The sequence below is a fragment of the Neoarius graeffei genome, chromosome 26, assembly GCF_027579695.1.
Source record: "Neoarius graeffei isolate fNeoGra1 chromosome 26, fNeoGra1.pri, whole genome shotgun sequence".
In the NCBI taxonomy this organism is placed as follows: Eukaryota; Metazoa; Chordata; class Actinopteri; order Siluriformes; family Ariidae; genus Neoarius; species Neoarius graeffei.
Genome location: NC_083594.1, coordinates 52,290,601 through 52,303,248, shown reverse-complemented (window position 1 = coordinate 52,303,248; position 12,648 = coordinate 52,290,601). Strand labels below are relative to the sequence as shown.

The 12,648-nt window shown below is 43.5% G+C and overlaps 1 protein-coding gene across 1 annotated transcript; it reads left to right on the top strand.

The window, feature by feature from the left end:
* Positions 1 to 2,678: 2,678 nt before the first annotated feature.
* chchd4a (coiled-coil-helix-coiled-coil-helix domain containing 4a) lies at positions 2,679 to 10,686 on the top strand. The gene is made up of 3 exons (XM_060909904.1): positions 2,679 to 2,804; positions 9,118 to 9,216; positions 9,992 to 10,686. Exons 1-3 carry the CDS (start codon positions 2,783 to 2,785, stop codon positions 10,318 to 10,320), a joined length of 450 nt encoding a protein of 149 aa, XP_060765887.1. The 5' UTR covers positions 2,679 to 2,782; the 3' UTR covers positions 10,321 to 10,686.
* The last annotated feature ends 1,962 nt before the right edge of the window (positions 10,687 to 12,648 follow it).

Sequence of the window (12,648 nt, the reverse complement as noted above, 5' to 3'; positions counted from 1 at the left end):
TTGAGTGCAATGTAGACCATAGAAAACTGTGTCACAACATGCCTGTCATGTCAACTTTTTTTTTGGTTTGTTTGTTTTATTGACGGGGTTGTCCCTGAGGATTTTTTTTCAGCAGAGATAAAAACCAGAGGGGGCGATGATCCCCCCCATCCCCCCCAGCAAATCGCACCCAGTATATATATATATATATATATATATAGATATAGATATATATATATATATATATACACTTTTCTTCTTGGGGATTGATGGTATTTTCAATGTAGATAGTTTGATTTCAGTGGCGACACCACTGTCTTTTTTATTCTTGATAAAAAAATTTGAATGTAGTAGGAAAGTCTTTATATTTCATTTTTCATTTGGAATAAAAATGTATCCAGTATTGTGTAAAAGTCTTTGGCACATGTCAAGAAATTCTGTTGACCAAAAATGGCTAAAAAAATTATGAAATGGAATGTTTCAACATTGAGAAATACTATTAAAAAACAGTAATCAGTGAGCCATAAAAAATTAAACAAAGTCATTATTTGGTGTGAGACAACCCTTTGCTTTAGTCTCAGGTCCAGTGAGTGCAGTTTTATACGGAAATGATCTGTAGGTTTTACTGAGCATCTTCCAGAACCAGCCACAGTTCTTCTGGACACTTTGACTGTCACACTCGCTTCTTCATTTTGCACCAAAACCCAGCAGCCTTCATTATGGTTTCTTTTTTAATCTGAAAAGTGCTCTCATGGATGGAATATGCTGCTCAGATACAAAAAAAACCCAAACATTTTTTTTCTCTGTAATATTGAATTTTGTGCTTGAAAACGAATGTTTGGAACTCTAAAATGTTTTTGTACTGACTCAATAATGTAGAAGTCATCAAATAGAAATCTATAAGCAAGTTTGTATGAAAAAAAATATAGGGTGTCAAAGACTTTTGCACAGGACTGTGTGTCTGTAAACTCCTCTGTCCTGAAGACTTTCCCATGTCAGAAAACTGACTGACTGTTACAAAGCACTGACACTGGAGACTCCTTCCATAATTGTTGAATAAATGTCCACTTCTAAAAAGCTTCACCATTTCAATGAAGTGTTTGTCTCTATCCATTTATGATTAGCCTGAGGTTATGTGGAGGGTCTGCTCCGTGTGTGTGTGTGTGGGTGGGTGGGTGGGTGGGTGGGTGGGGGTGGGGGGGTTTGCCAGATCCTGCTTCAGGATAAGCTCAGTATTGACAAAGGAGAGCGAGAAAATCTTGGCAGTCTCTTCCACCTCAAACTGTGTATGTTGCTGCTGTAACTACGAGCAACCTTTCAGAGCAAATCCTCTTTTCTATCCCTTTTGAGTGCTTTATAGAATCTCCCTCCCACCCTTCACCCCAAAACCTTCTCAGACTTCCACATCTTATGCCTTTTCTCGAGCAGGCAAAGCGGCAAGGCTGCCAGAGGACGACCTCCGCCTCTGACCTCACACTTTTCTGTATCGTCACGCATGACACACACACTGAATGTTCAACCATCTCATATTTGATTTGTTTTTTTGACCTGACACACATTTAGAATCCATTGTTTCTCTGCTATCTGGGTCTCACAGGCCAGCGGAGTATCATCTGTGCCTCATTCACACACGCACACACGGCCTTGATTCAGTGCTGAACCAGAAAGCCATGAGTTTACATCTTAGATCTAGAAATATAAACATTTCCTCCTGCTTACATCAAGAAAACTGTCAGTCGGAATGTCATAACTGACAGATTTGACTTTTAATATTGATCAGTAAAAGTCTGAAATCATCCGTCAAACCCTGAAGAACACTGTTTTCCGTTATTCGCACCTTTAAAGGGCCAATTTGAAAACAATACATATCACCGTCAATCTTTGCAAGCTGATTGCTGATATCCTTCTGTATTTACAAAAAATTACATTTCTTGACACAAATGTGGCTTTGTCGAATTGAAGATGTGTATACTTGCAGATTAAAAATATTTAAAAAAAACAGTATTTTCATGGGCGGCACGGTGGTGTAGTGGTTAGCGCTGTCGCCTCACAGCAAGAAGGTCCGGGTTCGAGCCCCGTGGCCGGCGAGGGCCTTTCTGTGTGGAGTTTGCATGTTCTCCCCGTGTCCGCGTGGGTTTCCTCCGGGTGCTCCGGTTTCCCCCACAGTCCAAAGACATGCAGGTTAGGTTACCTGGTGACTCTAAATTGAGCGTAGGTGTGAATGTGAGTGTGAATGGTTGTCTGTGTCTATGTGTCAGCCCTGTGATGACCTGGCGACTTGTCCAGGGTGTACCCCGCCTTTCGCCCGTAGTCAGCTGGGATAGGCTCCAGCTTGCCTGCGACCCTGTAGAACAGGATAAAGCGGCTACAGATAATGAGAGATGAGATGAACTGTGGGGCTTTGTAAGAAAAGGCTCTGCCCCCTGATGTAGCCTTCACGATACGAGGTACCAGCAGATAGCCTGCATCTTTTGATCTAAAAGGTTGAGTCCATGTGTGATTCAAGCAGGTGTGGATTGTAAGGTTCTCGGAATTTCTTTCTTTCTCTTTTTTATTCTGGTATTTTTCTTTCTTCTTTTTATTTGTTTCATACACGGACCTTTATTATGGCAGAGCGCTCGTATTTTTATCTCAACTTTAGTTGCGACTTTTATTGTGAAATCACAGTGCTGAGTTCACTGCCATGTTGCTTCACATTGAAGCGCGCGGCTGCCCAGTTTTCCGGTTGCTCAGGACCAAATCTTAAAAACGGAGAATAAAAGGTGTCCAGTCGGGTGACCCGCCCTTTCTCCGGTTGGTAAAAATGTCTTACTGTAAGCAGGAAGGTAAGTTTTCATTTATTTACCTCTAAACTTTACCCGTGGATTTGTTTCCCCTCATTTCATCTTCAATGACATTGATTTCTCATGTCATGTGTATTAGCGGTTACTCTCACCCGTTTCTGGGTAATTCCCGCCTTCTCAGCTCTTATTGGCTAGTTCGCTTCTGGCTCCTGCTCAGCTATTGGCTAATTGGATAGTTGGACTTGCGTTCAGCCAGACTGAGAATAGGAGGCGGGGATTTGGGGAATACGGATGGGAAACGAAGAAATGCGTGAGTAAGCTAGCTGGATATCAGAATTAGGTTTATGGGCCAAGTTTGTATTTATCATGTGTAATATGGACATAATATAATAAAAATATGTAGTCTACAATAATTGTATGCAATATACAGTACTGTGCAGAAGTCTTAGGCACATGTAAAGACCAAAAATGGCTTACAGAATAATGAAATGTTTCAACATTAAAAAACTATAAACAGTAATCAGTCAGCTATGATATTTAAGTCAATATTTGATATCAATATAATAATAGTGCTCAGTGTAAATGAGTGCACCCCTTTTGAAAAGTAACATTTTAAACAATATCTCAATGAACACAAGCAATTTCCAAAATGTTGACAAGACAAAGTTTAATATAACATCTGTTTAACTTATAACGTGAAAGTAAGGTTAATAATATAACTTAGATTACACATTTTTCAGTTTTACTCAAATTAAGGTGGTGCAAAAATGAGTACACCCCACAACAAAAACTCCTACATCTAGTACTTTGTATGGCCTCCATGATTTTTAATGACAGCACCAAGTCTTCTAGGCATGGAATGAACAAGTTGGTGACATTTTGCAACATCAATCTTTTTCCATTCTTCAACAACGACCTCTTTTAGTGACTGGATGCTGGATGGAGAGCGATGCTCAACTTGTCTCTTCAGAATTCCCCATAGGTGTTCGATTGGGTTCAGATCAACTTGGCCACTGAATCACTTTCACCCTGTTCTTCTTCAGAAATCCAACAGTGGCCTGAGATGTGTGTTTAGTCATGTTGGAAAAGTGCACGATGACCAAGGGCATGGAGTGATGGTAGCATCTTACCTTTCAGTATAGAGCAATACGTCTGTGAATTCATGATGCCATCAATGAAATGCAGCTCCCCGACACCAGCAGCACTCATGCAGCCCCACATAAGGACACTGCCACCACCATGTTTCACTGTAGGCACCAGGCATTTTTCTTTGTATTCCTCACCTTTGCGACGCCATACAGTTTTGAAGCCATCAGTTCCAAAAACACTTATCTTGGTCTCATCACTCCAGAGTATAGAGTCCCAGTAGTCTTCATCTTTGTCAGCATGGGCCCTGGCAAACTCTAGGCGGGCTTTTTTGTGCCTGGGCTTTAGGAGAGGCTTCTTTCGTGGACGGCATCCATGCATGCCGTTCCTCTGCAGCGTACGCCGTATTGTGTCACGGGAAATAGTCACCCCAGTTTGGCTTTCTACTTCTTTAGATAACTGCAGTGAACTTGCATGCCGATTTTCTTCAACCCTTCTCATCAGAAGACGCTCTTGTCGAGGTGTTAACTTCTGTGAGATGGTTGCAGTTCCATCTTTGGTAAACTTTTGTACCACTTTTGCTACAGTATTCTGACTAAGTAAAGCTTTGCTGATCTTCTTGTAGCCTTCACCTTTGTGGTGGAAAGAAATTTTCTTTCTCAGGTCTCGTGTCATTCTGACAGCATGAAATGGGAAGGGGTTTTCTTTAAGTAACACAGTCAACTGTCTGCTGGACACCTGTGTAATGACGAATTAGACTCACCTGTGATTGTATTCTTGTTAAATTAGACATTTGTAGTCGAAAATTTAGCTTTGCTCCAGAGACTTTCAGTGGGGTGTACTCATTTTTGCACCACCCTAATTTGAGTAAAACTGAAAAAAAAATGTGTAATCTAAGTTTATATTATTAACCTTACTTTCACGTTATAAGTTAAACAGATGTTATATTAAACTTTGTCTTGTGAACATTTTGGAAATTGTTTGTGTTCATTGAGATATTGTTTAAAATGTTACTTTTCAAAGGGGGTGCACTAGTTGTCGTCTCAGGTCCAGTGAGTGCAGTTTTATGCGGAAATGAGCTGTAGGTTTTCCTGAGCATCTTACAGAACCAGCCACAGTTCTTCTGGACACTTTGACTGTCACACTGACTTCTTCAATGTGCACCAAAACCCAGCAGCCTTCATTATATTTTATTTTTTAATCTGAAAAGTGCTCTCTTATGGATGGAATATGCTGCTCAGATACAAGCATTTTTTTCCCCATAAGGCAAAAAAAAAAAGTGTGTTTCCGGTTACGTAGATTTCAAAACTAGGGTCGGTAGGCAGGCATTTTTTTTTTTTGAATTTTTTTTTTCAAGATGGCTGCCATAACTTGTATTTAGACAGGAATAATTTCACAAAATATAATGAATTTCTTTGCAGGTCACCTGAGTTAACACCTTCTGATGAATCTGATGCAGCATGAGACACCTTTTAACATGAATTTTTCTGTAAATATAACAGCTCAATACACCATGAGAGAGAGAGAGAGAGAGAGCAGCCCCGCCCCTCTCTGCTCCCTGAGTGCAGCTCGTCGCCTTGGTAACGGTGCAGGGAAAAGACACAATATAACAAGCAAAGAGCGCTTTTTCTCAGAGTTCCCTCTCCTCGAACAACGCTGATTTACACGGAAACGGAAGGAGCTATTCACAAAATTCTTTCACATTGAGTGCTACAAAGCTCCCATGAACACATTAATGTAATTTTTTTTTTGTCCCTAGTGTAAAAAATGTGGACACTAGAGCGAGTTAAAAACAAGTGACTTTTCTGATTTTGCAGTAAAAGCGCTGCCACGTTTATAATGTGAGTCTATGGGAGAGCGCGGCTGTCCTCTCCTTACTCTCAGGCTTCTCATTCAAAAACTGTAAATCCTATCGCTCAGGGAGACACTTGTCTTGATTCACACAGTGTGTGACTACAACTTTTGAGAAAGTTGTGTGTGTAGAGTGAAAATTGTGGCTGAGAAAACAGTTTAAATGAGAGAGCTTTTTTTTTTTTCAAGCTGCCTACACTCTAAACTCCTGAGCGCCACTGGTGTGTAACGCAATAGACCCCCATTATAAAGTCTGAATTTCTCCAGAGTTGCTCATGGTGTTTGATCTGTGACTGATCAAAAAGTATAGAACCTAGCAAAAAAGTTGAATGCCAGATCCACACAGGAGAATTTTGTCTCCGTTTTAAAGTTTGAATCATGTCTCTAGGTGAAAGACAAAATAAGCGTTATCTCTGCTTCTGTTCCCTCCGACACACTACTGCCTCCGCCGAGTGCGCACGCACACACCGCATGTCGGGGCCGCGGATGAGTTACTCTCCCCTGATCAACGAAGTCGGCGGGGAATTTGTGGTTATTATCGGTACAAACAGCACGAATCACAACTTAAATGAGTGCGGTTCAGTTTGACATTATTGTCAGTCCGTTAGATAAACATTTAATTTTATTAAAATCGAAAATTTAATATTTAGAGCCTGTGGGCTACAAAAATAAGTCATTAAAGTAGCCGGCTGGACTTGTGTAGTCGGCTGTATGGCCGGCAGCCGGCGCTTGTGGAAAGCCCTGATTTTCCCAGTGAGTGACAAAAACTTCCGGTTCACGCGGTTGGGTTATATGTAAAAGTCGCGACTGGGAAAAAAACGAAAAAAAAGTTTATGGTCGGGCGGTACGGATTAGGGTCGGTTGGGTAACCGGAAACACCCTTTTTTTTTTTTTTTTTTGGCCTAACGTTTAAATTTGTGCTGGAAAATTAACATTTGAACTCTAAAATGTTTTGTGCTGACTCGATAATGTAGAATTCATAAAATAGAAATCTATAAAAGTTTGTATGGAAAAAAAAGGGTACCTAAGACTTTTGCACAGGACTGTCGATAATATACAATCCCTTTATTATATACAATATGTCTAAAATATCTGTATTATACAATATTTATCTATAATGTATGCTATCAACAATATACAGTCCACAATATTGAAAAAATGTACACGATACAGTCAGTATAATGGCAAGGATGGTTTAGGTCAGATCTTTATGACGTTGATGGCACGGGGAAAGAAGCTGCTCTTATGTCTGGTGGTTCTGGGTCGCAGTGCTCTCTAGCGCCTACAGGAGGGGAGGAGTTGGAATACGATGTGTTCAGGGTGTGAAGAGTCCTTAATGATTTTCTCTGCCCACTTCCTGGTTTGAGACGTACAAATCCTGGAGGCTGGGCTTGGGAGCACCCGTGATGCTTTCTGCTGATCTTACAATTTGCTGCAGTCTGTTCTTGTCCTTTTTTGTGGCTGCTTTGAACCAGACTGTGATGGATGTGCACAGGACGGATTCAGTGACAGTGGTGGTGAACTGGGACGGACCATACATACTTCCTGAGTTGCCACAGAAAGTCTGCACATCTTCTGCTGTTTTTTTTTTTTTTTTTATGGATGGAGTTGATGCTGATGTTGGATTCCCATTTCAAGTCTTGTGAGATGATTGTTCCCAGGAACTCGAAGGTCTCCATCAGTTCCTGGATATTGTGATGGGGAGCATCGCAGAGGGGTGTCTTCTCAAATCCACTATTATCTCCACTGTCTTGAGCATGTTGACCTCCGAGTTATTCGGACTACACCAGAGCACCAATTGTTCAACTTTCCGTCTGGATGCAGACTCGTCGCCATCTTGGATAAGGCCTATGACCATAGTGTCCCCTGCAAATTTCAGGAGTTTTACAGTTGTGTCCATAGAGGTACAGTCGTTGGTGTAAAGGGAGAACAACAGTGGAGAGAGGACACATCCCTGAGGAGCACCGGTGCTGATTGACTGCATACTGGAAGTGACTTCCCCCAGCCTTACCTGCCTGACAGGAAGCTGGTGATCCATGGACACGTGGCAGGTGAAACACTGAGCTGGGACAGTTTGGAGGAGAGGATTTCTGGAATTATGGTGTTGAACGCTGAGCTGAAGTTTGCGAACAGGATTCTTGTGTAGGTTCCTGGGCAGTCAAGATGTTGCAGGATGTAGTGCGGTCCCACTGACCCGTTTGCCCTGTAAGCAACTGCAGGGGGTGTAGCAGGTGACCTGTAATGCTCTTCAGCTGGGCCAACACTAGTCGTTCAAAGGGCTTCATGACCACAGATGTCAGAGCAACAGGCCTATAGTCAGTTAGTCCTGTGATGGAGGGTTTCTTGGGGACTGGAATGATGGTGGAGCGCTTGAAGCAGCTCGAGGGATCTGTTGAATATCTGTGTGGTTGAAGGAAGAAAACCTGCTGTGAATAAAATGAGGTGCAACTGAGGAACAAGAACTCTGAATTCGGGCTGCAGTATTTATTCAGCACCGTGACATCTGTACACCAACTTTCACTGATGTTGAAGCAAATTCCACTGCCTCTTTTTTCCCCCGATATCTCCGCCATGTGATCTGCTTGGTCTCCGTGAAAACCCAGGAGAAGTAGACGACCGTCAGGGATTGAATCACAGAGTCCGGTTTTACTGAAACAGAGGGCAGCAGAACATGCAAAGTCCTTGTTTGTTCCATTGAGAAGAAGCAGCTCATCCATTTTGCTGGGCAGGGAGCGAAGACTCACCAGGTGAATTGATGGAAGCAGAGTTCTAAAACCCCACATACAGAGTTTCCCAGGCGCACCGGCTTGCTTCCCCCGTCTGCGTCTCCTCAGTGTCCTGTAGAGAGCCGCTGCTCCTCCAACTGAAATTTCTTGAAGAAAGCTATCCCTGTTTGTGAAGTTTGGTGAAAAGTTATCTGGAGTGAACTGCCTGATGTTAAGCAGTTCTTCTCTAGTGGAAGTGATTGGGTTCGAATCGCCAGACATACAGAGAATAAATGAACAAAATGCGAGAGAGCGCAGTGCCGAGGCTGTCGTCTGCAGCACCATCTTGAAACATATTACATATCCTCAAGTGTGCAGCTAAATGTCAGACACGTTCACCTCTAATATTTGAACGCTGTCAATAAGATTTTTTTTCCTCTACTTGCTGTTAAATCTATCTATCGACTGTATAAAAGTCATAGTTTGGGCCATGGGCTCATCAAAATTACACCTAACTTCCTTTTCTCTCTCTCTCTCTCTCTCTCTCTCCTTTGATTACTAAAGTTGTAAAGCGAGTACAACGTTCACAGTAAATCACTCTCATTTATGTCTGTTTCCTGCATGTGCTGAATGTTTCTCATATCTATCTATCTATCTATCTATCTATCTATCTATCTATCTATCTATCGATTTATTTATCCATCCCCCGTCAGGAAAAGACCGTGTCATTTTTGTGACCAAGGAAGACCATGAAGTACCAAGCAACGCAGAGCTGGTGGAAGACGACCCCAATGACCCCTACGAGGATCACGGTCAGCTCATGACATTAACATGATAATAACAGGGAAAGAGATGGGGATAGAGTGAAGGAGGGGGAGAGAGAGAAGACAAGACAAAGTGAATGAGATGAAGGGGGAGAGACGGGGACACAGAGACGGGGGAGACTTGGACAGAGAGAGACAGGAACTGAGAGAGAGAGGGGAGATGGGGACAGAGTGCGAGAGAGCAAGGGAGACTGGGACAGAGAGAGACAGGAACTGAGAGAAAGCAAGAGACGGAGACTGAGGGAGGGAGTGGGAGAGACTTGGCTGGGGATAGGAGAGGGAGTGAGAGATGTGGACAGAGGGAGCAGGAGAGGGAGACGGGGACAGAAGGAGAGAGAGCAAGTGGGGGAGACGGGAACTGAGAGGGTGAGAGAGACGGGCAGGGAGCAGGAGAGCGAGCGAGTGGGGGACACAGGAACTGAGAGAGGGTGAGAGAGACGGACAGAGAGAGAGAGTGAGAGAGCAGGGGAGACGGGGACAGAGGGGAAAAAGCGAGAGATGGAGACTGAGGGAGCGAGTGGGAGAGACTTGGCTGGGGAGAGGAGAGGGAGTGAGAGACGTGGACAGAGGGAGAGAGAGAGAGAGAGACAGACTGGGATAGAAGGGGGGAGATGGGGACAGAGTGAATGAGACTGGGAGTGAAAGAACAGGGTGAGACGGGGAGAATGAGTGATCTGATGATAACGACAGCTTCCCTCAGGCAGGCTCAGAATTGCTCCTGAGTAAAGAGTGAGTGATTTTGTTGCTTCTGTGCCCCCTGCAGGTCTCATCCTGCCCAACGGGGACATTAACTGGAACTGCCCGTGTCTGGGGGGGATGGCCAGCGGCCCGTGCGGCCAGCAGTTCAAAGATGCATTCTCCTGTTTCCACTACAGCAAGGAGGAGGTGAAGGGATCAGAGTGTCTCGAATATTTCCGCGGCATGCAGGAGTGCATGCAGAAATACCCTGAACTCTACCCCCAGGAGGACGATGAGGGCGACCCCTCTGACGCCGCTGCGCTTGTCGAATCCACCAGCACTAACGCTGCTCCTGTTTCAGGCTCAGAGGAAGCAGAGGCACCGGCGAGCACAGAAAACCCTGCAGCCAGCTAATATACATCTCCTCCCTCTCTTTCTTTTTTTTTAACCACACACAGCCAGCCTTTCAACCTCTGAACTGAGTGGCTCAGAACAATAAAAACAAAGCTCAGAAACACCTACAAGGACGCAGGATGTGATGAATGACGATAGGAATGCTAAAAATGACTAATGCTAGATAAACCTCACTCTTCTCTTGGATAAGCGTACACTAGGATAAGGTGTGATATCGGCACTAATAACCATAAACCAGAACAAAATATTGAGTCATTTTTGATGCTTCTGCTGATCAGATTTGATGATTAATGCTCATTTTTGAAGGACTGCATCTGCGCCGAGTTGTCTTTTGATGCTTTTCCTTATTAAAAGTCTTGTTTCACATCGCTGTCTTTATCCTTAGTGCATAGTTTCTCGAGGAGCTTCCTCTGAAACCTGTGTGTGATATTTCTGTACTTCAGATGTCCCTATTTTGAAACTTTTTCTTGAATGCTCCTTTTTCAATTTAGTGGTCAAGAAATTATTTTAGAAACTTTTTTTTTTTTTTGAAAGATTTCGGGTGATGCCGACTTCTGCTCCATGTTAGCTCCATTAGCCTTGTAGATGTGTCAATAACGATAGAGTTCAGGCACCAAACATGTTGTCACTGTTGGAGGGAAAATCTGGAAAAATTCTTTTCAGACAAGAGTGTCGCAGATATTCAGTGACAAATGATTATGCAGCCATTCAAGGTCGTGTGTGTGTGTTTTTCAGCTTTCATTTCATTATTTCCTTCATTAATGAATCTCACTCCATTTTAAAGATGTCTGATTAAAGAAAGTGGTGTGGGAGGGAGTGTGACTAATAACTATTTATGAGAATGAATGAGGAATCTTAATGATCGATGTTCACTGATTGATTAATCTCAATTTGTGGTTTTTTGTTTTTCTTCCCTGTTTTAAAGAAATCATGTCTTTTAAAGGGCCCATGGCATGGTGGTTTGTTGATGCTTTAAACGGGCTCGTGGAGGTTTCCGGATGTTATATCCGCAGCCTTTCTCGAAATGAACCCTCGGCACGTAAATATAGCCTCCTAGGAGAAAGCCCCATTTCAGCGCTTTTCCCAGTGCGTCGTTTTGCTAATGAGAAGCAGGAGGCGGGGAAGGGTAGAGGGTGGGGGCGGGCCATGGGGGGAAGGGCTTGACCAAGCTGCGCGCACACATATACTCGCTGCTATCAGCGCCTGTAGCCACGCTGCTAAGACAAAACCCCGTTCTCCCTCGGACTCCTTTCGTAAACTCAACGTGACGCAGAGAACAGAGAGTGAGAGTGTTCGGAGTGGTAGTTTACGAACGTATAATACCCTAGGCTTGAACACGCACTCCATAACCAAAGAGGATAGAAGCAGCAACTACTGTACAGCGACATATCGCTTATCCAACAGAAGACATGCATTGCGGAGCAATAGTCAAACATAAGCTCATAAGTTACAGTCAATTTCCAGACTAAACTCAGTTTAACAGAGCATGCTGCATGCTCTTTAGTTTTGTAGCGCAGATTACCTGGCTAACTGCAGGAAGCGGTTAGCTGCACAGCTAATGTAGCCATTGCTAGGCTAACGTACCGATTTTAAAACACGGCAAAACGACTTAACAGTTCTACACTTACTTGTTCGGTGTTTGTGGCTGATGCGGCAGGGATGCTTGGTACGGACCCAGGCTTCAGTGACAGTTGATGTGCAAAACCTGCCCTGTACTGTCCCAAGTTGTGGAAACATTCCTCAGGAAAATGCTTCCGACAAACATACACCGTCTTAGGTAGACTCGACAGTGTATTATTGGAGTAAATAAAATTAAGCCACTGCGTCTTCAGGGGCTCTCCCGTCGGCAGTAAAAACAGACTCTTTTCTGTGTTGTCACATCCATGTACAGCGCAATTTCCATGTTTCGCTCGCTTAGGTGAGGCCATGTTGTTGTGTCCTCTATGGTCTCCTCACTACAACTGGGCGGGGCAATCCATACAGTGGGTGGGAATCCAGAGGGGGGGCGTGGGGATCATCTCCCTTGCTGACGTAGTAAAGGGAAGAGCTTATCAACGCGCCGTTTTGACGCGCCATTCTCAAATGTTGGGCATAGTTTGGTTTACACATTATGAAATTTCTAGCCACTGGGGTGACTTAAGAAGGTCAGAGGAACTCATTTTAACGTTAAAAAACCTCAGAAAGTGAAAATTTCATGCCATGGGACCTTTAAGATTAATGCAGTGGTGTGAGATTTTTCACTAAGACAGAGTTTCACGTGCAGCACTGCCAGGTGTATGATTACTTCAGTAAGCAGATTATTAAAAGCAGTGGTGTTCAATTTGTGTG